Source organism: Panthera tigris, chromosome B2 (assembly GCF_018350195.1).
Source record: "Panthera tigris isolate Pti1 chromosome B2, P.tigris_Pti1_mat1.1, whole genome shotgun sequence".
NCBI classification, from domain to species: domain Eukaryota; kingdom Metazoa; phylum Chordata; class Mammalia; order Carnivora; family Felidae; genus Panthera; species Panthera tigris.
This window is the reverse complement of record NC_056664.1, coordinates 11,605,382-11,630,942: the sequence shown is the minus strand read 5'-3', so window position 1 is coordinate 11,630,942 and position 25,561 is coordinate 11,605,382. Positions and strand designations below refer to the sequence as shown.

The window sequence follows — 25,561 nt, the reverse complement described above, 5'->3', positions numbered from 1 at the left end:
ATGTGAAATATTTTTAAAATTTTAATAAAGTATGACAAAATGTTAATGATTTGGTGAAGCAAGGAGTAATGGCTAAACACTACTATTCTGTCAACTTTAGCTTGAAAATTTTTAATAAATTAGATTATGAAGATGAGATGAGATTAAATATAAGTAAATGCACAAGTAATGCATAAGATACCCTGTAAATACAATAAGTACAAAAAATACACTTTAGCTAAACAACACAAGAAAACAGACAACCCCAGAACATGGTGACATTTTAAGACAACTGGCCTGGTCTCTTCAAAAACCAATGTGCCTGGCAATTCCACTCCCGGGTACAGACCCCAGAGACACCGCAACATATGTCTACAAAACACCTGTGCAGCAAAGTTGAAAGCGGTATTATTCATTACAATCAAAAAGTAAAAGCAACCCAAATTTCCCTCAACTGATGAAAGGACAAGCAAAATCTAGCACATCCAAACAATGAGACATTCAGCCACATAAAAAGGAGTCAAGTTCTGATGTGCACTACAACATGGACGAACCTCGAAAACATGCTGAGTGATGCAAACTAGACACTAAAAACCGTATTCTATGATTCCATTTACATGAAATGCCCAGTACAAGCAAATCTATAGAGACAGATCCGTGGTTGCTTAAGGCTGGAGAAGGAGGGGTGGGAATGAGATTTTGGGTGGTTGGGATGAATGGTTATAAAAATGTTCTAGAGTTAACAGTGGTGATGACCAAACAACCCTGTGAATATGCTAAAAATCACTGTTCCACTGTAGTCTTCAATTAGGTATGTGAATTGCATCTCAATAAAGCAGTTGTTTTAAAAAAAAAAAAAAACAACGTGTTAAGGGTCAAGGTTTGAGGTCAGAAAGAGAAAACGCAAAGCAATGTGTGATATTTGCTTGGATTCTGATTCAAAAAAGGAGCTGTAAACAACACTGGAATGTGGACTAGATATTAGACAATATTACATTAATTTCTTTGGATGTGGTAATATAGAAGTAATTAGGAAACGCATGCCAAAGTACTTAGGGGTGAACAGATGTGTTATACAAAATTTTATTTTCAAATGGTTCAACAACACAAACAAAACACACCAATAAAGCAAGTCTGGCAAATTATTTCATCTAAACCATGAGTACATACTAGTGTTACTTACTAGTAAATACTAATTTACGATTTGATCACAGTGCCAGCCATTTGAAAGGCACACCAACTCGTAACCATTACTAATACACAAACTTTATGTATTACCTAGTTGCTAGACTGCAATGGTGGAGTACTCGTATATTATTTATTCTTACTCATTTTGATCAATATCCAAAGAATAGTGAAAATAGGGGCGCCTGGGTGGCTCAGTCGGTTGAGCGTCCAACTTCAGCTCAGGTCATGATCTCGCGGTCTGTGGGTTTGAGCCCCACATCGGGCTCTGTGCTGACAGCTTGGAGCCTGGAGCCTGCTTCGGATTCTGTGTCTCCCTCGCTTTCTGCCCCTCCCCCACTCACACCGTGTCTCTCTCCAACATATAAATGTTTAAAAAAAAAAAGAATAGTGAAAATAAACACATACTCACATTGTGCTTTTTATCTATTCTTTGAGTAGTCTTCCTTAATTCACCAGATGGGGTCAGAGACGGTTTAAAATAAACAGTTCTATTTGTTGCTATGGAAACCGGCTTCGGGGTCATGAGTCTCTGAACGGGGGGATACTGAGAATCCACCTTATAGGTAATCAGAAATCATAGAAAAAACTTTTTTTTCATATATATCGGTGACACATACCTAAACGTTATCTGGCAATAGCTAATGTGAGCTAGAGACCATGAAAATGCCTAGAGAAATATCCAGTATATGCAAACAAATACTAAAAGGAAAAATGGATAGTAATAGGTTTATATGTAAACCTGTATATAATAAAATTCCAAATAGCTTCAGACTATTTTTTTCTACACTTAATGACTTTTCATATAAGCAGAAAAATGGAAACTATATTCAAAACTGTTCTACAAATCTAAGTTTTCACATGTTGCATTTCAAATACAGAAACTAAAACTGATTTTGCCACATTTTCCCCAAATTACTCTCTAGATATCCTTCAGCTGGAAATAAGATTATTTTTAAACTAGCTATGAAAATAATTGCTAAAACTGTGAGCAAACCTCTCTCCAAGTTAATTTTCCCCTATTGTTATTTAAAAACCAAACTAAAAGTCTTAAAATTTATTAATAAAACTGTGTTAAGAATTTGAAATCCTAGAGGCACCTGGGTGGCACAGTTAGTTAAGCAGCCAACTCTTGATTTCAACTCAGGTCATGAGCTCACATTTTGTGAGACGAAGCCCTGCGTGGGGCTCTGGGCTGACAGTGCAGAGCCTGCTTGGGATTCTCTCTCTCTCTGACCCTCCTCCACACACACGCACGCGTGCACTTACGTGCGCGCTCTCTAAATAAACTTAAAAAATTAAAAAAAAAAAAAAAAAAAAAAGAATTCCAAATCCTAAAATAAACTGGCATTATTATCCGAGCACACAAGTGTTTTGTCAACAGTCTTTTGCAACACAGAAACACAGTAAGAGTCCTGTTGGTGAAAGAGGACCATAAAGCCAAGAACTTGTACTCTGTCCAAAGACTGTAATACAATGAATACAGTCCTTTCTCTTAGCAGCAGCTGTGAACAACATTGGTTTCCAAGGCAAAGCTCCTGCATACTAGCTCTTCCCTAAATCCTCATCACAACTGTGATCTTATAACTCAATGACAGTCTATTCTGTAGACTGTTACATCTGTGAAACATGAACTACAATATTGTATTCTGGCCTTTATGTGTCTTCACACCCATTAATAAAACTGTATTGATACTACACTTAAACATTAATAAGGACTTTTATCAATGAGAACTTGTATTATGGTACAATTTTTTAATTTACTTTTTAAACAATCTAATATAAAACAGGAGTGTGAAAAAAGCAGCCAATGCCATAAATTAATCCCATCGCCATGGCTAATAATGGATTCTCTCTTGCCTGACCACAAACATCTAGTTAATTCTAGATAGTGTTATGAAGTAACACTAACCCTCCCCAAACTCTCAATTTTAGCCTTCTTCTCTGCAGAATTTTAGTAAAAATAATTATAATTTACCAATATCTCACACACAGTTCTCACAATGAATTCAGAAAATTATGATAATTTTAATTAGTGACTTCTGAGGGAAACTGGTGTTGTAGTAAAAGCTTTCACAAGTAAGGATCTGGGACTCTGCTTCTCCTGAAGGATACTTAACTAGCCGCAAGTATGACTTACAAAAAATATACCTCTTCAACTCTATCAAGCATTTTAATTTTTCCACAGTAACCTCCAAAACTAATTTTAACCAAATAGAATACACTGAAAGGGTCATCAAGATATTAGAATCTAAGTTATATTTTTTATTAGTTCCAGTATCTTGGAACACTATTTTGACTAATGAAATTCTATTACACACAACAGATTTGACATGTTAATGAGGAAAGTTTAAAAGAGGATTATGCTCAATGAAGGTTTAGTTCACTGAACTTCTATAATTACTAAACATGTCAAGCATTGTCCACTCCTATTTTTATTTATCAAAAAGTCTGAGTCACTCATAGACTACCACGACGCTGAAGATGGAAATGGCAAATAACCAAAAAGTACTGAGCACTTACTACATATATAGCGTTGTGCTAAGGCAGGCCCTCACAAGCCGCCACAATGTCCAAGGAAACAAATCTTATCTTTCAAACATGTCCCCTAATGACTATCAAATTCAATTTATATATTTACTAACTAAAAAATAAATACAATAAAACTACTGAAACTTTAAGTAAATAAAGACAAAAGAAGTTTTACCCTTTCCCTTTTGGCCTGAAAGTCTGAGGTTGTATCTATTCCACTCCTATCAAGAGGCTGAAAAAGTAAAATGCCATTAGAATAGACTGGAAATTGAGAAAAACAGGACTTTCATCACCAATATATAAAAATGTTATCTCTTATAAAAGGTTTATAAGTCAACTTACAGAATTCAGGGGAGAAGAAACAACAGACGGGATTCTTTTTGCATCCTGTTAATGTTGAAACAATACCAAAATTAAAATTTTTCACAAAAGTCAAATGTTGTTATATGCCTACATTTACTTGTGATTCTAAAAATTTACCGCGAGAGGGCTTGACATCTTCTCTAAAGTTTGCAATATCCGCCGAGCTGTGGAACTGGTCACACCATAGGACTGTGCACTCAGCTGCTTAGCTTTCATCTGCCTTCTGACTGGTGCCTATGAAGTAAACGTTGCATTACTGTTTTGGACCATAAACTCTAAAGCACAGATTTCAGGAAATAAAAGTACTTACAAAACAGAACAGATATCCGAAGAGAAATAGGATTAATGTCCTAACAGGAATTTATCTCTGGATGGTGTCATCATGCCTAAGTTCAACTTTTCTTCTTTATACCTTTTACTGAAAAGCCAATGACTTTTACAATCAGAAACAAGAAAGACAGCACACACCACACTGAAGATCTGCAACTATGTTAAATGGGAAAAGGGAGATCACTGGTATAAAGTTCTGGCATTAGTTTGACCCATTTATCCCTGATATTTAAATCAAAGAACACTTCTCGTTGAGTCACTATGTCGTACACCTGGAGCTAATGTAACATCGTGTGTCAACTGTAATCCAACAAAAAATAAACATAAGTAAATCAAAGAACTAAATAAATGAGAACTATATTAAAATATTAGTTATTCTGGGTATTAATTAAATTCCAAGATAACTAAATGAAGAGACTGTAGGCTCTATTGTAAAGGAAATTCGCATTTTTAAACTAATTTCTCAAATTTTGAAATAAGAAAAAATTTTAAATACTCGGGCTATTTCTTAATAACCTTTTAACTTTATTAAAATTGAAGTTAAGGAAAAAAACCTTATAAAGAATAGACAAGTACCCTTTAATACATAAGCAATGTTTACAAATTCCAACTAAAACAGTTCCTTTTCTCAAAAATACATTACGACATTCCAATGACCAAATGACTACCACAAAGCAAGTTTGGTAATGCTTAATATAAAGATATTATCACGATCGAAACACAACCCAATCTCTACAAATAGCTCACAATATCTGAAAACTTGAACCATACGACTTTAAATATTTCTCTGTCCGATACCAAACAATGATAACATTTCCAGAGTAGCTGCATGATTCTCCATTAGTTTTATTAAGAACTTGATGCCCATTAAGAATTGTCGTTCAAGCCAGAGGCTTGGGCAAACATGAAGCAACATTAGAATTCTCTAGGAAAATCTGATAGTCTGTCCTGTCACTGGATTCTACTGGCCACTGACCACTCAGGGCTTTAGTTTGCTAATCAACAAAATGGAATTGAATTACAGAATCTTTAATATACCTCCCTGCTCTAATACTCTAGGAAAGGAATTATTAGCTTTGTCCCAAACGTCAGCGATAAACATTTGGAAGCCTGTGTTGAGACAGATTCTAAGGGTATGTCACAATTCACCATTAAAAAGTACAGGATTCAAAGTAAGAAAGAAATGAAGAAAAGCAAGAATATACTGAGACTTGGACTATTCTATGAATCACAGGCTTGCATCATCTTATCTACTAACAGGCTGAACTATTATTTTAACTTTAAAAATTTTTTAAAGAATACGATCCAGTTTAAGCTTTAGAAAAAGCTCCCTGTGTAACTCCAACATCTAGTTAACATTTTCTTAAATAACAAAATACTGCCCTTCATGAACACATTCAGAAATAAAACTCATAATTACTGTTAACTACATACATGAAACCATCCTCTAATTAGGAAAACAAGAAACTAAAGACAAGACAGTCTTAAAATACACTTGTTTCTATGCCATTTCTATGTTTGTCATAGACCCATCTTCACAGATTCCCCTCTCCAAGAGTCTACTTACTGAAAGTATAATTACTCCTCCATCTTTAAAATGTCAAAATCTGTAAATGTAAGCACAACACCATATAGACAAAACAATTTCTTATGGGCTTCAAAGAACTCATAGGATAAAATACGGGATGGTGGGATTCACCTTAAACTTATTATCAATTTACAACTGTTCTTTGCTTATATGTAAATACAACTGATTTTGCATAACGACCCTGTATTCTGTAATCTTGCTGAACTCATTAAGTTCTGATAACTTTTTTTGTATTTCTTAGGCCTTTCTATGTGGATAAGCATGTTGTCTATGAATAGGAGTACCACTTTCTTCCTTCGTGCAGTGGGTAGGCCCTGCAGTACAGCACTACACAGCAGCAATGCTAGCAGACAGCCTTGTTCTCTTCCTGGCCTTGGGAGAACAGTACTCTGTTTCTCACCATCAGTATGATGTTAGCTAAAGATTTTCTGTAGATACCATTTATCAGGTTGAGAAGATCCCCATTTATTCCTCAGGCTGCAGGAAATTTTTATTATGAAAGGATGCTGAATTTTGTCAAATGTGTTTTATGCATCTATGGAGATAACCATACAGTTTCTATTCTTTAGTTTGTTTAAATGGTAGCTCACATTAATTTTCAAATGTTGAACTAACCTTGCATTCCCAAGATAAACCCTACTTGATTATGAAATAGAAGCCTTTTTATATATGTTAGATTCTCTTTACAAATATTTATAGAGAAGGTTTGGGTCTGTAATGCCTAAGAAATATTAGTTTGTGGCTTTCTTGTAATGCCTTTGGTTGGTTTCAGTATCAGGGTAATACTGGCCCCATAATATGTTGGAAAGTGTACCCTCCTATTATACGAAAACATATGCATAAGACTGGTATTCTTTCTTTCTTAAATGTTTGGTAGAATTCACCAAGGAAGTTAAATGAGCCTGAAATTTTCTTTGCTGGAACGTATTCTGACTATGTATTCAATTTATGGAACAGACTATTGGAGCTATTTTTTTTTTTTTTAATGTTTATTCATTCTTGAAAGACAGAGCATGAGTGGGGGTGGGGCAGAAAGGGAGAGAGGAAGACACAGAATCCGAAGCAGACTCCAGGCTCTGAGCTGTCAGCACAGAGCCTGATGTGGGGCTCGAACCACAAACCGTGAGACCATGACCTGAGCCGAAGTCGGACGCTCAACCGACTGAGCCACCCAGGTGCCCCACAGTCATTTATTCTTAATTAATACCAAATAACAAGAAATACTTAGGTATAAATCTAACAAAATATGTGCAAGGTCTGTGTGATGAATACTACAAAACACTGATGAAAGAAATTTCAAAAACTTAAATAGAGAGACATACTGTGTTCAAGGACTGGGAGATTCAATTTTATTAAGATGTATATTCTTCTCCCTAAATTGACCTTCAGACTCAATACAATTCTAATCAAAATTCCAATAGATTGTAAAAACCGGTAACATGATTCTAAAATTATGAAAAAGTAAATGACTTAGGAAAGTCAAAACAAGCTTGAAAAAGAACAGAGTTGGAGGACTCACATTACCGATTTCAACACTATAAAGCAATAGTAATCAAAAGAATGTAGAGTTGGCCAAAGGATACATAGAAATGGAAAATAATAGAAAGTCAAGAAATAGAACCACATATATGGTCAACTGATTTTCAACAAAGATGCAAAGGCAATGCAATGTAGAAAGCACAACCTTTTCAACAAATGCTACTAAAAAAATTGGACATTCGTTATGTGAAAAAAAAATGAATCTTGATCCCTCACGACATGATACATACCATATACAAAAGTTAACTCAAAATAAATCAGAAGCCTAAATTAAAACCTAAAACTGTGGGGGTGCCTGGATGGCTCAGTCGGTTAGGCTTCCACCTCTTGGTTTCGATTCAGGTCACAATCTCATAGTTCGTGAGTTCGAGCCGTGCATCAGGCTTTACGCTGACAGTGTGAAGCCCACTTGCGATTCTCTCTCTCCCTCTCTCTCTGCCCCTCCTATTCTCTCTCAAAATAAACAAACAAACTTAACAAAAACAAAAAACAAAAAACAAAAAAACTATAGGATGCCTGGGTGGCTCAGCCGGTTAAGCAAGCAACTCTCAACCTCGGCTCAGGTCATGATCTCACAGTTCAGGAGTTCAAGCCTTGAGTCGGGGGGCTCTGTGCTGACAGAGAAGAGTGTGCTTGGGATTCTCTCTCCTTCTCTCTCTGCCTCTTCCCCATTCTCTCTCTCTCTCAAAAGAAGATAAACTTTAAAAACACAAAACAAAACCTAAAACTATAAATCCACTAGAAAACACGGATGAACACTGTGACCCTAGGCTAGGCAAAAATGTCCTACATACTACACCACATGCATGAGGCATATAAGGAAAAAACCCAATACACTGAATGCCATGAAAAGTAAAAACTTCTCTGTAAAAGACTTAAGCCAGAGAATGGGAGAAAACATTTGCAAAACACGTATGTAATAAAGGACTTAATAAAGGTGTAGCATACTCTTAAAACTGATTAATAAGAAAGCGACCCCATTTAAAAATGGGCAGAAGATTTGAACAGATATTTCACCAAAGAAGACACATCTATGGCAAACAGGCACATGAAAAGATGCTCAATTTCACAAATAAAAGCCACGGTGGTGTGGAGATACCACAACACGCCTATTAGAATGGCTAAAATAAGGGGCGCCTGGGTGGCTCAGTCGGTTAAGCATCCAACTTCAGCTCAGGTCACGATCTCGCGGTCCGCGAGTTCGAGCCCCACGTCGGGCTCTGGGCTGATGGCTCAGAGCCTGGAGCCTGCTTCCGATTCTGTGTCTCCCTCTCTCTCTGCCCCTCCCCTGTTCATGCTCTGTCTCTCTCTGTCTCAAAAATAAATAAAAAACATTAAAAAAAAAAATTAAAAAAAAAAAAAAGAATGGCTAAAATAAAACAATGAAAAACTGATGACAAGTGCTGGCGAGAACACTCTTCCATTACTTTGCTGAGAAAACAGCATTACTTTGCTGTGGAGAACAGTTTGGCAATTTATTAGAAAGTTAAACGTATACTTACTATAAGACGCAGCAGCCAACTTCTGGGTGTTCACCCAAGAGAAATGGAAATTAATGTTCACATAACACGCTTATAACCACTTATTCACAACTGTTCCAAATCACATCAAACCCAAGTGTCCTTTCAGTAGTGAATGGATAGGATAAACAAGTTACAACTCAACAATAAAAGGAACTACTGATATGTGCAAAAATAAAGATCCATTCCAGATACATTATGCTAAGTACAAGAGGCCAGATTCAAAGGCTAGATGCTATATGGATTAAATTTAAATGACATTCTGGAAAAATCAAAACTACAGGGAAAGAAAGCAGATCAGTGGTTGCCAGAGGGTAGAGGTAGGAAGAGGGGTCGACAACAGAGAGGCACAAGGTAACAATTTGCTGTGATGGAAATGTTTATTCAATACTTTGATTGCAGAGTGCATACACAACTGTATGTATTCTGTTAAAATGCAAATACTGTAAGAAGGGTAAATTTTACTATACATAATTTACACCTCAATTTTTTTAAAAAAGGAATTAATCAGCACACTTCCCAAAACACAGACGCACATAACATGCTCACAAGTGTAATGAATAAATATTCACTTAAGTCGAATACAACGTTCAGATAGTCCCTAAATGAAAACGGTATCATTTTACCAAAAAATAACCAAGCCAAAACTCCATTGGAGTGCCGTTAATTACTGGACAATTGTTAACGTTATCAGTCCTCCTATTCAAACCAACCTGATACGGTGCGTTTCGGAGTTTCAGTTGTCTTGCAGCAGCTGCTGCCCCACCGTACATTGTTTTTCCAGGATAAAAAGGAGAATCTCCAAGCTGACTTGTTTTAAGGATTGAAGAATTCCCAAGTGACTGCACAGAAACAAAATGACAAATTATGAGCAATAAACACTCAAAACAAATGTGATGGAATCCAATCTTACTAGTACTCACAGGGGAAAGTGTTCCAAAGGCAGACAAGTTGAATGCTGGTTTTTTTGAGCTGGTGGCAGTGTGCTGTGAGAGTGAATGAGTACGTTCAGCCTCTGGGGACCACAGAGGTGGCACTGAAGTGTTCTTTGTAACAGCTATATCTGAAACAAAAATATGTAATGCACAGTTAGAGAACTAATTACAAGGCCCTCAATTTTTATAAACAGAAAATGAAAATTAGAAGTAAAAAAACCTATCCCATGAAATTTAACTTTACTACCAAACACCAAGAATACCTTTATCAGAAGCTCTTGAAGAAAAACCACTGGTAGTTGAGATGTTATCATCATCATGTTGAGAGGTAGAATCTTTAATTTCCTTTACAAGGGAAAATCCAGAACTGCCAATTGGGAATGCCGAGGATGTGGAGGGCTGACAGTGTAGTGCAGGAGATTCCAACACGGAGAAATTCATATGGCTCCGATGAAGAGAAGGCCTTGTTAATACATCTGGGTAATTTGAAGAAGTACTAGTTGTTGAGGGTTCTTTAAAGAGTAAAAAAACAAAAAAACAAAAAAACAAAAAGGCATTAGTATTATGAATATACAGCTTAGAAAAAGCAATACAGTATCACAACAAAATGGTTTTTGAGAAAACATACTATATAACATCGCTTCAATTCAAGCCACTGAAGCCTCCCATAAGCTCAGTTTAAGCTATTCTTTACTCCAAAAAGGTTTCATCTAGCCGCAATGAATTTACTTAACCTAGTATCAAACTATGTATGTTTCAGGGGTCACATGCAATTTCTAAAAGTGCATGGCTCTTTATTGATATTGATGCTTGAATTGCTACTATAAAACCCGCTCATGAAAAGTAAAAGAAGCTATATAAGTCATAGCAACCACTACTAAAATTGTAGATCTCCCAGATATTTTATATACAGACATAAATCGTTTCTCTAATTATATAATCATGCTATGCATCCAGTTCTATGACCTGCTTTTTCATTTACCAATTTTGTCTCTACATACAGAGCATTCCCTTTAAAGACCACATTGTATGTTATCATGCTAATTGACGCGAATTATTTTGTGATTATTTTCCCAATGTTCCATCGAACATCTATGCACTGGTATCTGCATACTCTTAAGAGTATTCTTTTGGATTAATCCATGGTTCTCTAAGAATAGAAGCACAAAGAGAAATAATTTAAAAAATACTTTTAAGCTTCCCACAAAAATATCTGATTCTGTAAGTCTGAAGTTAGACCCATAAAGCTGCCTGATGTACCCTGAGAATCAATGGGATAAACAATTATATGGAATTGCTCTGCAGGACTCAATCAGAGAGTATGCTCATTTTTGCTTATGAAACATACCGCAATCCTATCAGTTATACTCCCACAAATAGCAAATGACGATGTACATTTCCACCATACTCTCTAACACTGGATATTAACCTTTTCTGATTTCTATCAATCTATCAAATGGCACCATTATTTTATTTGCATTTATTTAAATGAGAGGGATAGTGCGTCCTTCCCTATATTCATTGTTCATTTACACTTCTATTAATTGCTTACTGATATAGTAATTTTTTAATGTTTATTTATCTTGAGAGCGTGCACACCAGCGGAGGAGGAGCAGAAAAAGAGGAGACAGACAATCCCAAGCAGGCTCTGTGCTGTCAGCACAAAGCCCAATGTGGAGCTCAAACCCATGACCTATTAGATTATGACTTGAGCTAAAATCAAGAGTTGGATACTTAACCAACTGAGCCACCCAGGCGCCCCAATAAAAGCTAATCTTTGATCAGTAAGATACTGCAATATGACCTGAAATATTACAACTATTTTTCACTGTTGGCTGAACCTATTCATTTTGTTGATGTTATTTTTTGCAGTACAGAAAATAATTTGTTTACAAGGTTTGTAAACCTTGTAACCTTTGTTTACTTTTGTAAACTTTGTTTACAAAGGCATTTACCATTCCAAGACTATAAGAAATAAAAAATTTTACTGATTTTTTGGTACTGCACTGTTATTTTTATTTCAATATAATAATTAATCTTGAATCCATCTGGAGTCAGTTATGATATAGTAGTGAAGCTTCATTGTTTCCCAAATGGTTAGTCTGTTTACATTCTAAAATAACCTTCTTTTTTTTGTTGTTGTTTATTTTTGAGAGAGAGAGAGAGAGAGAGACAGAGAGAGAGGGCGCGCGCATGCAGGGGAGAGGCAAAGAGAGAGGGAGACAGAATCTGAAGCAGGCTCCAGGCTCCAAACTGTCAGCACAGAGCCCGATGCGGGGCTTGAACTCACAAGCCATTAGATCATGACCTAAGCCGAAGTCAGACCCTTAACCTACTGAGCCACCCCTAAAATAACCTTAAATAAGCTACCTTATAATCACGGAGAAGCCACCACTACCACATAACAAATCCCGAAAGGTTTTTCACCCTCTTCCCCAGTAATGTATCTGTACAATAATGTTTTACCCACTACAACTTTAGAACACATTTAGTAACTGTAAAAGTTACTCCAACCCACCCCCACATTCCCCTTATTCTTTTTCAGAATTTCTCTACTCATCTTCAGGTGTATTTTCAAAAACCTTTAAAATCATTTGTCAAGTTTCCAAGACTCTCAATTAGGCTGGAATGTCTGGGCCTCCAGACTAGTGCTTCTGCTATAATTTAAATAATTATAAAACTGAACAGAATAGGAGATATCTTTCAAACAACAGAAAACGGCACAAGAAAACTCAAAAAGTGAACCCTATCACTACCCAGCTCTCTACCTAGGTATGTTTTCGGACCTGGAAGAAAGAGCTGGAGTCCAAGCAGAACACAGCAGGCAGAAATCAGAATTAAGGGCACCGGACAGTACAAAACTGCAGGGAAGGGCCTCCAGAAGTCCACATGGGTGTGTCCAGAGAGTGAATGGGCTTTCCATGCACAGAGTGAGACCATATAAGGCTTACCAAGTATGAGCTACCACAGAGTTGAGGAAACAAGTCACTAGGAAGCAAGCAATGCTAGGGGGCAAGAAGCAGTGTGGAGGACACAGGAGCCACAGGGTTGCCAGAACTTAGAGATCCCATAAACACCTCCTTAAATCCCTGGCATTCAACCGAGATGTTGGAAAAGCTTCCCCTTGAGACAAAGGATCATGTCCTAGAACAACATGTCCTATGTTCTAGGACATAGGTTAGACTCAACCTAAAAAGCCACAAGAGAAACAGTTTGCAAAGAGGCTAAGTCCTATCACTTTAGGGAATTTAAGAAATCTTGGACCCTCCACAGATGCACAATTAACAAAACATAAAACTAAGTTTACAAAGTTCAAAATGATCAGTAACAACTGCCTGCTCAAACAACAATCAATACTCCTCAGTGGAAGATAACAGCATCCCAAATCTCTACATGTATTTTTCAAAATGACATATATAAGAAAAATGTGATCAACAGTGCAGAAAAAAGTCAACTGGAATTAAACATGAGATAGATGATGCAATTAAAGGCTTTAAAAATAAGTATTTTAGCTATGTTCAAAGTTCCTAACAGACTCATTAAAATGATTTGATTTGGATCACACTAAAGTTAAAAGATTTTAAAAAGGAAGGGATACCATGCCCAGCATTGTTTTCCTACTGACTTTTTTCGTTCAGCTCTCCTTTATGTTCCTCAGCGGAACAAAAGAATTTCTTCTAGAGTGCCATACACTTCTGAAGTTTATTTCTATGTTTTTGTTGTTTGATATTATAAGTAGGATTCTTTCTTCCTTCATACTTTCTGTTTACTGCTTAAATAAGTTACTGGGGTTTTGTTTTTTGTTTTTCTATATTAACTTTGTGACTAATTTCTACAAATCTCTTATTCTAAACAGTTGTTTTTTTTCCCCATCAATTGGCTCTCTTGGGTTTTCTGGGTATTATTTTGCTTCCTTCTTACCAATACTTACATGTATACATACATCCTCTTACCTAATTACATCTTTAACATCCAGAAGTGGTGATGATGGGATTCCATTTTATACCTGACTTTAATGGGAATGTTTCTAATGCTTCACCATTACAGGTGATTCTGGCCTTTGGATGACTAACATGTTAAGCAAGCTCTAAATGAAATAAACAATTCTAAATAAAATACATAGCAAATACCTATTAATTATCTACCAGAAAGAAAATAATTACAAGACTTCCACTATATAAATATGCTAACTTATATTAATAATTCCCTCATGATAAACGATTCCTTACATCCCAAGATTAACTCTCCCTAGTGAGTAAGAAGATTCTATTTTTTAACGTGCTGCTGGATTGTATTTGATGCTCTGTAATTTTCTTCCTCAAAGTCTGTCTTCAAAAATACTTAACAGCATAAGCAATAGAAAACAATTCCACACTATTTAGTTTCAAAGTACTATTATACAAAAAATAAGATTCAGATAAAAACACTTAACTAGAACTGGAAGGAAACATCAACATAATAAAAGCCGTATATGAAAAACTCACAGCTAACATCAAACCCAATGGTGAAAGACAGATTTTCCTCTAACATCAAGAACAAGACAGGATACCTGCTTTCCCCACTTTTATTTAATCCAGTATTGCAAGCTCTAGCCAGAACAGTTAAGGCAAGAAGAAAGGCATCCAAAGTTGGAAAGGAAGAAATAAAATAGCTCTATTTACAAATGATATACCTTGTATGTAGAAACCCCTAAATATTACACACACACACACACCCATTGGAATAAATTAATTCAGCAAAGTAGGAGGTTACAAAATAAGCACACAAAAATGAGCTGTGTTTCTATACACTAACAATGCACATTTTGGAAAGCAGATTAAGGAAACAATTCCATTAACAGCATCAGAAAAAAACAAAACACTTAGAAATTAACCAAGAAAGTGAAAGACTTGAACAACGAGAACTATAAAACACTGCTGAAAGAAATTTAAGAAGACATAAATGGAAAGACATCCCAGGGGGCTTGGCTGGCTCAATGGGTCCAACTTCGGATTTCAGCTCACCTCATGATCTCATGGTTCAGGAGATCAAGCCCCATGTCAGACTCCACGCTGTCAGCATGGGATTCTCTCTCCTCTCTGTCTCTGCCCCTCCCTTGCTCATGCTCACATGCACATGCTCTCTCAAAATAAATAAACTTTAAAAAAAAATGTCTTCAGTAAGGTGGGTGGTTTCAGGATCACCATACAAAAACCAACAGCTTTCCTCTAAATCAGCAACAGTTGGACAAATGGCATTTGTATTTTCTATTTCTAATTTGTATTTTACAATAGCAACAGAACCTGTAAAAAGAACAGAACAGACTTATTTAATACCTGTTCCTGAGTGAGAATATTCTTCCTCCCAGCACCCCCCAATATAATTTCCATCTGTTCAGTTGAAGTGTAGTTGACACACAGTGTTATATTAGTTCCAAGTGTACAACATAGTGATTCCACAGCTCTGTATGTTACCATGACGAGCATGCTTGGGATTCTCTCTTTCCCGCTCTCTTTGCCCCTCCCCTGCTTGTGCTCAGGTACACATGCTCTCTCACACAATAAACTTAAAAAAAAAAAGAAAGACATCCCATGTTTTTACACGGAAGAAACTAATATTGTTAACATGTCAATACTACCCAAAGCACTCTGCTGGTTCAATACAATGCCTTTCAAAAACCCAATGACGTTTTCTCAAAAATAGAAAAATCCATCCTAAAACTCTTATGGAATCTTCAAGGGCCCTTAATAGCCAAAATAATCTTGAAAGGAACAACAAAGTTGTCAGTTTCACACTTCCTGATTTCAAAACATATCACAAAAAAGTAATCAAATTAGTGTGGTACCAGCACAAAGACAGACATGTAGACCAATGGAAGAGAACAGAGAGCCCAGAAATAAACCCTTACATACATGGTCAAATGATTTTCCACAAAGGTGCCAAGACTACTCAATGGGAAAAGGACAATCTCATCAACAAATGGTTCTGGGACAACTGGAGAGACACATGCAAAAAGAATGGAAGTGGACCCTTACATCATATACAAAAATTAACTCAAAATGGATTAAAGACCTAAAAAGCAAGACCCAGAACTATAAAACTAGAAGAAATCAGAAGCGAAAAAGCTTCATGACATTGGTCTTCACAATGATTTCCTGGATCTGACAGGCAACAAAAGAAAAACAGACATGTGGGACTATATTAAACTTAAAAACTTCTGTGCACTAAAAGACACAATCAACAGACTGAACGGGCAACTTACAGAATGGTAGAAAATATTTGCCAATCATATATAAGAGGTTAATATCCAGAATATATAAATATGAACTCCTACAACAAAAAAATCAAATAATCTGATTAAAACCCGGGCAAAGAACTTGAAGAGATGTTTCTTCAAAGATGATCTACAAATGGCCCAACAAGCATATGAAAAGATGCTCTCAGCATTAAAAATCACAGGAGAAATACAAATCAAACCACAATGAGATCCACTCACACCCACGAAGACAGCTACTATCAGAACAACAAAATAAACATTGGCAAGAACATGGAAGAAGTGGAACCCCTGTGCACTACTGGTAGGAAATGTAAAATGACACAGCCGCTGTGGAAAGCAGTTTGGCAGTTCTTCCAAAAAAAAAAAAAAATAGAATTCCCATATGCCCCAGCCAATTCCACTTCTGGGTATATACCTAAAAGAACTGAAAGCAGGGTCTCAAACAGATCTCTACAAGCATGTTCCTAACAATAGTATTCACAATAGCTTAAGGGCTGAAAGAACCGAAGTATCCATCAACAAATGAATAAATGGGGTATATATGTATAATGGAATATTATTCAGCCCTAAAAAGGGAATATATTCTGATACATGGTATAATGTGGATGAACCCTGAAGACATGGTAAGTGAAATAAGCCAGTCCACAAAAGGACAAAAACATAGGATTCTACTCATAGGAGATCTCTCTCTCTCTCTCACTCTCTCTCTCTCCCCCTTCCCCACCCCTCCCCAAATCACACGCACACATGCTCTTTCAAAATAAACAACTTTTAAAAATCACTATTCATGGAACATATTTTTAAAATTTAATAGAATATTTAAATTGCTTCATATGTAATAATTCTTTATCAAGCTCACTCAAATTGAGAGAGATACTGGCTGGAGTTTGAAAATCTACTACTACTGACATTTAAACCTATAGGCATTTAAACACTATACTATTTTAATTTTTCTGCACTTAGGACGCACATATGTATAAGCTGAAATGGTTGTTCGAATACAAAGTATTCTAATTTTGTAGTATATTTTAAAACAAAAGGACAATTTTCTAGCTATTGGCAGACATCTGTTAAATATAGCCTGTATAGACACTATAATGGAAAAAGAAAACTACTGTGATGTACTTCTACTTGAAGGTAGGATGCTAACAGCAATGCTACTTTTTTAATACTTACAGAGCTTCTTTACCCCCAAAACCAGGACCAATAAAGAACAGTCTGGGATAATAAGACTAAACAAGGCCATGTCGTCTACAGACTTACATCACTCACAAATGCCCAGTGTCTAAGAGTGTATCTATCATCACATGGCATTAATTAGACAAAGTAGTCTACAACTTTGAGTCTACTGCCGACTCATATGCTAGATATGCCACTGCGGGGCCTTTCAGAGGCCTGAGTTCTTACTGACTCAACGAAACATGCACGTTATTTCAGATTCTCACTGATCCATCCCACTAACCTAGCAGAAGAAACCCAAACACCCAAAGACTCACCATCATTAAGACAGTCAATACAAGGGGCACCTGGATGGCTCAGTTAAGCGTCAGACTCTTGATTTCGGCTCAGGTCATGATCTCACAGTCATGGGATCAAGTCCCACATCGGGCTCTGTGCTGGGGATGAAGCCTGCTTAAGATCCTCTCTCTCCACCCCTCTCCCCATGTCTGTTTATTTATAAGTAAATAAATAGATAGATAGATAAATAGATAAGACAGTCAACACAAGGAAGTACACAGGCATAAGGCTGCAGACAACAGATTTTAAATGGGCCACAGATTCTAGAGCTGTTCTTACTGCACTGTGCTATTTGAGGAATGTACAATACTCTCCAGCTCCAGTTACTATTAATATGGAAGTTACACTGGTATAATTAATATTAAGTAAACAACATTCAGGACTGTTATATCGAAATTATTTTAAGCTTTTGATACTTTGACATCACTTTAAGAACAGACATGTCTAAGTTGTTTTTTGAGAATGCATTGTCAAATTTAAGTGTAACGTTTCAGAGTAAACAAATGGAATTGTTTTATCTAGTAAGATCTATATTCATCACACTGAGGAGTTATCAGTGGGACTTTAAGTCACACATTATGTGATTACAAGTACTGAATGCAACACTGTGAGAAGAGAACTGTCTGGAACTAACAAAATTCAAGATAGGAGCAGGATTCAGATCTAAGATAAGAATGAGGTGGGAAATACTATCAAGTTCCTGAAATTAGTATCTAAAAGCTGCTCACAATTTGCTTCTGCACAATTAGAGGAGTTAGGGTAGGAAAGTGGGTGAATTAGTGTGGGAACAGAGAAAACAAGATCAGCCATAGCTGGCTGTCTTCAAAGATGGGTAATGGGTACACAGGTGTTCTTTGCAGTAGTCTCCTTATTATGCAGTTTGAAATCTTCCATAGTAATGTAAGTTTAGAAGTTACTCACAAAGGTCTACGTGTACCATACATGTAACATAAAAACTACCATATGAACTTCTTAACATAATAAAATCTGAGTTACAACTGACCTTGGCAAACCACTGAATAAATCCCATTAATGAAAAATACAAACACAGACAAAAAAGAACTGTACAGATGTAAAATGAGAAACACTATCTCACACCTGAACTAAATTAATTCTTCAAGTTAGTTAATCCTCATAAGCATGGTCATTAGGATGGAAAAGAGAGTGTCTATCACTGTGGATATAGGCTAGGGAACACAGAAGTCTATAATGAAAAAAGAGAAGCTGGGGTTCCCTTCAATGTCCAGGGGGAAAAATGAGATAGCAGCACTCAGCTTAGACCTACTAGGTAAAGCCTCAAGGTTGTTGTTGGTAATAATAGATTTGAAAGAAATCTGTCTAGGTGTAGATACTAAAACTTCCTAAGTTATTCTAATAAAAATAAGCAAACATTTAAAAATTAAGCCAAATCAAGTATTACTAAGAAAATTTAGATACGTCATTTCTCCACAGTGAGAATCATTCTTACAGGCCCATTTCACTCTCACTAGGTTTCACTACAAGCATACCAGGCAGGAAAATACATTACTACAACCACCTAAATTAATAGGCCATACACACCAATTGTTTAGGCAATACAAGACTTTAACACAGAGTTAGAAAACTTTTATAATTATAAATAAGTTAAAACATGTAACGAAAGAAAAATCTATATACAGAAAGAAATATATACAAAGAGATAAACTGGACTTCAACAAAATTAAAAACTTTTGTGCTTCAAAGGACACCATCAAAGGGCGCCTGGGTGGCTCAGTTGGTTGAATGTCTGACTCTTCATTTTGGCTCGGGTCATCATCTCGGTTTGTGAGTTTGAGCCCCGCACTGGGCTCTGTGCTGACAGTACGCAGCCTGCTTGGGATTCTCTCTATCTCTGCCCCCTCCCCTGCTCACCGCTCTCTCTCTCTCTCAAAATAAATAAATAAACTTAAAAGATAAAAAAAAAAAAAAAAAAAAAAAAAAAGGACACCATCAAGAAAGTAAGACAATCCACAATGGGGGAAAATATTTGCAAATCCTACACTGATAAGGGACTTATATCCAGAATACGTAAGACCTCTTCTCAATCAACAACCGAAAGACAAAGAGCCCAATTAAAAATGGAAAAGGGGGGTGTGAACAGCCATTTCTCCAAAGATACACAAACAGCCAATGAGCACATGGTAAGATGCTCAGTATTGTCGGCACAGAAATGCAAATCAAAACCACTATGAGATTATCACTTCAACCTACTAGAAGAGATTTAATAAAAAAATTAAAGGGGTGCCTGCTGGCTCGGTCAGAAGAGCATGCGGCTCTTGATCTCAGGGTCGTGAGTTCAAGCACCACGTTGGGTGCAGAGTACTAAGAAATAAACTTCTGGGGTGCCAGGGTGGCTCAACTGGTTGAACATCTGACTCTTGATTTCGGCGCAGGTCATGATCTCAAGGTTCGTGAGTTGGAGTCCAATGTCAGGCTCTGTGCTGACAGCATGGAGCCTGCTCTCTCTCTGCCACACCCTCCCCTGCTGGTGTGCGCATGCGCTCTAAATAAACATTTTCTTTAATAAATAAACTTAAAAAAAATTAAAAATGGAAAGTATTGGCGAGGGCGTAAAGAAACTGGAATCTTCATATACTGTGGGTGGGAAGGTAAGATGGTATGGCCACTTTGGAAAACAATTATTCCTCAAAACGTTAAAATTACCGTATGACCCAGCAATTCTACTCCTACGTGTACACCCAAGAGAAAACAGCCACACAAAAACTTGCACATGAATGTTCACGGCAGCAATACTCACAATATTCAAAAAGTGGAAATAACCCAAATGTCCATTAACTGAGTGGATACACAAAATAATCCACACCACAGAATATTGCCTGGCAATAAAATGGAATAAAGTTCTGACACACACTGTGACACAGATGAACCTTGAAAAACATGCTGAGTGAAATAATCCAGACACATAGGACCACATATTCAAGGACTCCATTTATATGAAATGACCAGTACAGGCAAATCTATAGAGACAGATCAGTGGTTGTCTGGGATGGACAGTGACTATTCATGAGAATAGATTTTTTGGGGGAGAAGTGGGGGTGAGAGGGATGGTGAGGAAAATGTCCTAAAACTGACTGTGGTGATAGCTGAAAAACTGCGAATATATTTAAAACCACTGAATTGTACACTTTTTTTTAATGTTTATTTATTTTTGAGAGACAGAGAGAGCACAAGTGGAGTAGGGGCAGAGACAGACGAGTCAGAGTCCAAAGCCAGCACCGGGCTCCGAGCTGTCAGCACAGAGCCCAATGCAGCGCTCGAACTCACGAGCTATGAGATCATGACCTGAGCCTTAGTTGGACACTTAACCAACAGAGCCACCCAGGCACCGCCCCCAGGGTTTTTGAGTACACTTGACAACAATATTACGTCAGTTTCAGGTATATAATATAGCGGTTCAACAAGTTTATACTTTATGCTATGCCCACATGTGTAGCTACCATCTGTCAACACACAACTCTATCCCACTATCACTGACTGTACTCCTTAGGCTGTGCCCTTTATTCCCATGACTTATTCCATAACTAGAAGCCTGTTATCTCCCACTCCCCTTCCCCCCTTGTGCCCATTCCCCCAATTCCCCTCTCCTCTGGCAACCATCAGCTTCTTCTCTGTATTTATAGTTCTGATTCTGTTTTCTGTTTGTTTACGCATTTGTTTTTTTAGACTCCACATGAATGAGATCATTCGACGTTTGTCCTTCTCATTTCTCTGACTTATTTCACTTAGCATAATACCCTTTAGGTCCATCCATGTTTTTGCAAATGGCACGATCCCCTCTTGTTTATAGTTGCTTACTATTCCTGAGCGTGTGTGTGTGTGTGTGCATGTGTGTATTCCACATCTTCCTCACCCATCATCTATCTTAGTACCAGGACCTATTCTAATGGTTTCACATTTACTTTTTTCAAACCAATTTATGAAGATACTGAGAGAAAACAGATTCTCTTGTCCGAAGCCACAGGACAGTCTGTAAAATTCAAACTCCAAATCTAACACCAGAGACTGCACTCTTAAATGATTTATCAGCCTCCCTTAATAAACAAAAAGCTGGTAAGTGACTCATTTGAACCTGATCATCACCCTCCTCCTACATGGTTTATGTACTACCCAATTAGATTTACCACAGCCAAGTAATATAAAGATATTTAAAATTAAGGCATGAAAACCTATTGCTCATAACAAAATATTCACATTCTGTGTACCTTCTGTATTACTGACTGTGGGCTCGGGAGTGATTCTCCCATCATGAATATTAGAGCTCTCCTCATCGGCATATATCAGATGATCATCTTCTCTATTTTCCGGCCACTGTGGTACCTCTCTTGTGTCTGCTGAGCAGCTGCACACATCTTCATTCTTGTTGAAGTATCTTTGTAGCCATCCTGGCACAATATTCTTAACAGATTCTGTAACCCTGCTAAGAATGCCCTGTTGGAGGGAGAAATACATAAGGCAGTTTTAGAAATTTATCTTTCCACATTAGTACTTACACAAAGCCCTACCAAGCAAAACACAACTACTTCCAAAGTTTCCTAAAGTTCAGACACTTGAGTTACGCCAAAATAATGGTATTTTACAATTCTACAGACATTAAGAAATTCCTATTTTTTTCTTTCTTCCATACCCATGAATCAATAACTGCCCCCAAAAGGCCTTATTATTCTAATCTTTAAAAAAAACTCCAACAGGCAGGGTACCCGGGTGGCTCAGCTGGTTAAGCACCTGACTCTGGATTTCGACTTAGGTAATGATCTCACAGTTTGTGAGATCAAGCCCTGCATCGGGCTCTGCACTGACAGTACAGAGCCTGCTTGGGATTTCTCTCTCTGCCCCTCCCCTGCTTGCTCTCTCTCTCTCTCTCTCTCTCTCTCAAAATAAACACTTAAAAAAATACTTTATTAAAAAAATACAATTAAAAAAAACTCCCAACAGGCCATCAAATAAGCCCATACATTTCAGATTAAGTAATGAGATAATGCACTAAAATGTTACAATCCCAGCGAAAGGCATTCATTTTGATTCCAGCATATTAAAAGCAGCAACACTTCCTCTCCAAACAGGACCTGGCAGAATGGCTTCCTCAAGGAAGGGTGGCAAAAAGAAGGGCCATTCTGCCATCAAAAAGGTAGTGACCAGAGAATACACCATCAATATTCATAGGAGCATCCATGGAATGAGTTTCAAGAAGTGTGCTCCTTGGGCACTCAGAGATCTGGAAATCTGCCATGAAGGAGATAGGAACTCCAGATGTGTGCACAGACACCAGGGTCAACAAAGGTGTCCGGACCAAAGGAATAAGGAATGTGCCATACCGTATCCATGTGCAGTTGTCCAGAAAACATACCAAGGATGAAGATTCACCAAACAAGCTCAATACACTGGTTATCTATGTACCTGTCACCACTTTCAAAAATCTACACACAGTTAATGTGGATGAGAACTAATAGCTGATTGTCAAATAAAGGTATAAAACTGCAAAAAAAAAAAAAAAAAAAAAAAAAAGCAACATAAACAATACCTTCAACAGTTTATGCAATTGTTTTATTGCACATTAAGATAAAAAATTTGAATATAAATATGAGTTTTTTTAAGACAAGGAGGAACATAACTAATCCAACATAGTAAATTGAATAAATAATCTAAGATTTTGGGGGCACCTGGTTGGCTCGGTCGGTAAGCATCTGACTCTTGATTTCAGCTCAGGTCATGATCTCCTGGTTTGTGAGTTCCAACCCTGCGTGGGGCTGTGTCGCTAGTAGCACGGAGCCTGCTTGGGATTCTGTCTCCCTTTCGCTCTGCCCTTCTCCTGTGAGCACACGTGCACGCGCTCTTTCTTTCTCTCAAAAGCAAGTAAGATATTTCTGATGGGAAAATTTTGTTACATCAAAGGTTGTCGGAAGATCTGAGGAATTAACTTTATTATGACAACTTTTAAAGGGAGAAAAAACGTGTGGTATAACAACAGTATTATTAACATTCATTGTAGCTTTGCTATGTACCAGGCCCTGTTCTAAGCAGTTTAGACATATTAAATGTAATCCTCACAATAATTTTATGAAGCTGGCATTAATAATGTCACTTTACGGACGAAGAGAGACAGTGTAGTTTAAAGTAACTTACCTAAGGTACAAACAACTACTATGGTTTATCTAGGATAAAGTGAAAGGATGGGCTTTGGGATTGATAGGACCTAGGATAAAATTTGAGTACTTCCCGGTACTTTGATTTACTCTAGGTAAAATAACAATAATACCCTTCCTACTCTTACCTGAGAGAGAATTATAATGAAAATCAAATGAAATAAAGTGAAAGTACTTCACAATTTACAAAATATAACAGAAACATATACTGATAATTTTATTACTAATGAGGAAGAAAAAGCCAGCAGAAACAAACTGGGGTGAGATAACCAATTTTAGGCAACAATTTCCTTCATAAAGTACCATTTGTGGGGCTTCAGGGAAAGAATCACAGGAGGAAAAACATGAATTGGCAGGTACAAAAAACAATAGTTAAAAATCACGGCAGAATAGATAAATCTACTCTGAAAGCTAACCCAAGACAAAGAGGCCTTGAAAAATCCTGTCAACAGAAAAGACTGATACAGGCACTTGAACAATATTTTCTCTACTGTATGAAAAGTATAGCTAACCACTGGGAAATATGTAATTATTTTTCCATGTATTCTCCAAACAAATTTTGAACCACTCTACAACAATGTAAGCTCTCTAGTAACACATGAAGCCAACAGTCCTATAAAATACTCACTACTGGAAACACAGATTCACTGTTCCCCTTCTCAGTACTGTAACTCAGTATTAGTTATTCAGAAGGATTATCTATCTACATCCAGGATTTAGCATTTATAAAAATATACATAATATTTATTATTTTACTTATTACCTATACTTAAATATTTATTTACCACCTCCCTACATATTTCAAAAGATCTGAAGAGGCTTACAAAATATAAACATAACACTGTTTAAATAAGACTTGAAAAAAGACACATACTTGATAGAAGCAGTAAGTTACCTGAAGCAGTGATAGCAAGAATTTAATGTAGAATAAATTTTTTGTGAATTTCTAAGGTGTTAGGCTACTAAAAATACCAGAGATCCTCTGTGATCCTTACTTACTTAGGGAGGCAAGCACAGGGGCACCTGGGTGGTTCAGCTCATTAAGCATGCAACTTCGGCTCGGGGTGTGATCCCACGGTTCGGAGTTCAAGCCCCGAGTTGGGCTCTATGCTGACCGTGCCCCAAGCCTGCTTGGGATTCTCATTCTCTCTCTCTCTCTCTCTCTCTCTGCCCCCCCCCCCCCACACACACACACACTCACTCACTCTCTCTGTCCTCCCCACTCTCTCTCTCTCAAGATAAATGAAAATTTTATTTAAAAGAAAGTACAGAACAGCAACATTACACCATCATTCGCCGAAGGTCACTTTTGCGGCAGCATTAGGTATTGTGGAGAATAATCAAACAAAACTGAACAGTCAAAATGGATAAAATAAATCTCATTCACTAAAGCTCTTAAAGTTTGCTTAGATCCTTCTCTTTTTCTAAATCAAAATTTAACCAATGTGTCTGGTCACAGCCCACAGCAGCGTTAGTGTAAGAACATTACAGTGAGAGAGGGCTTACTGATGGCACAATGAGGGACGGCACGGAGACCTTGGCAGAAACAAGAAACACAGGTGATAAAACTGACCTGGAACCATTATAAAAAACCAGCATCCCTAACTTCAACATACCGGTGTAGGGTAAATGACCCC

The 25,561-nt window shown here is 37.1% G+C and overlaps 1 protein-coding gene and 1 pseudogene across 11 annotated transcripts in view; one reads left to right on the top strand and one right to left on the bottom strand.

Moving 5' to 3' along the window:
- Positions 1-25,561, bottom strand: part of NUP153 (nucleoporin 153) — a 92,011-nt gene that overhangs the window by 39,774 nt on the left and 26,676 nt on the right. For 9 of the 11 annotated variants that reach the window (XM_042985660.1, XM_042985650.1, XM_042985653.1 and 6 more), the window contains 8 exons: positions 21,987-22,212; positions 10,235-10,483; positions 9,960-10,099; positions 9,750-9,878; positions 4,177-4,293; positions 4,039-4,083; positions 3,872-3,928; positions 1,577-1,723 (listed from right to left, as the gene is read on the bottom strand). In XM_042985660.1, coding sequence (XP_042841594.1) covers positions 1,577-1,723; positions 3,872-3,928; positions 4,039-4,083; positions 4,177-4,293; positions 9,750-9,878; positions 9,960-10,099; positions 10,235-10,483; positions 21,987-22,212 — 1,110 coding nt within the window. Of the gene's footprint in view, positions 1-1,576; positions 1,724-3,871; positions 3,929-4,038; positions 4,084-4,176; positions 4,294-9,749; positions 9,879-9,959; positions 10,100-10,234; positions 10,484-21,986; positions 22,213-23,441; positions 23,483-25,561 lie in introns of those variants that run through there. The other 2 variants (XM_042985659.1, XM_042985658.1) reach the window with 2 other exon arrangements.
- LOC107180314 lies at positions 22,713-23,242 on the top strand (annotated as a pseudogene).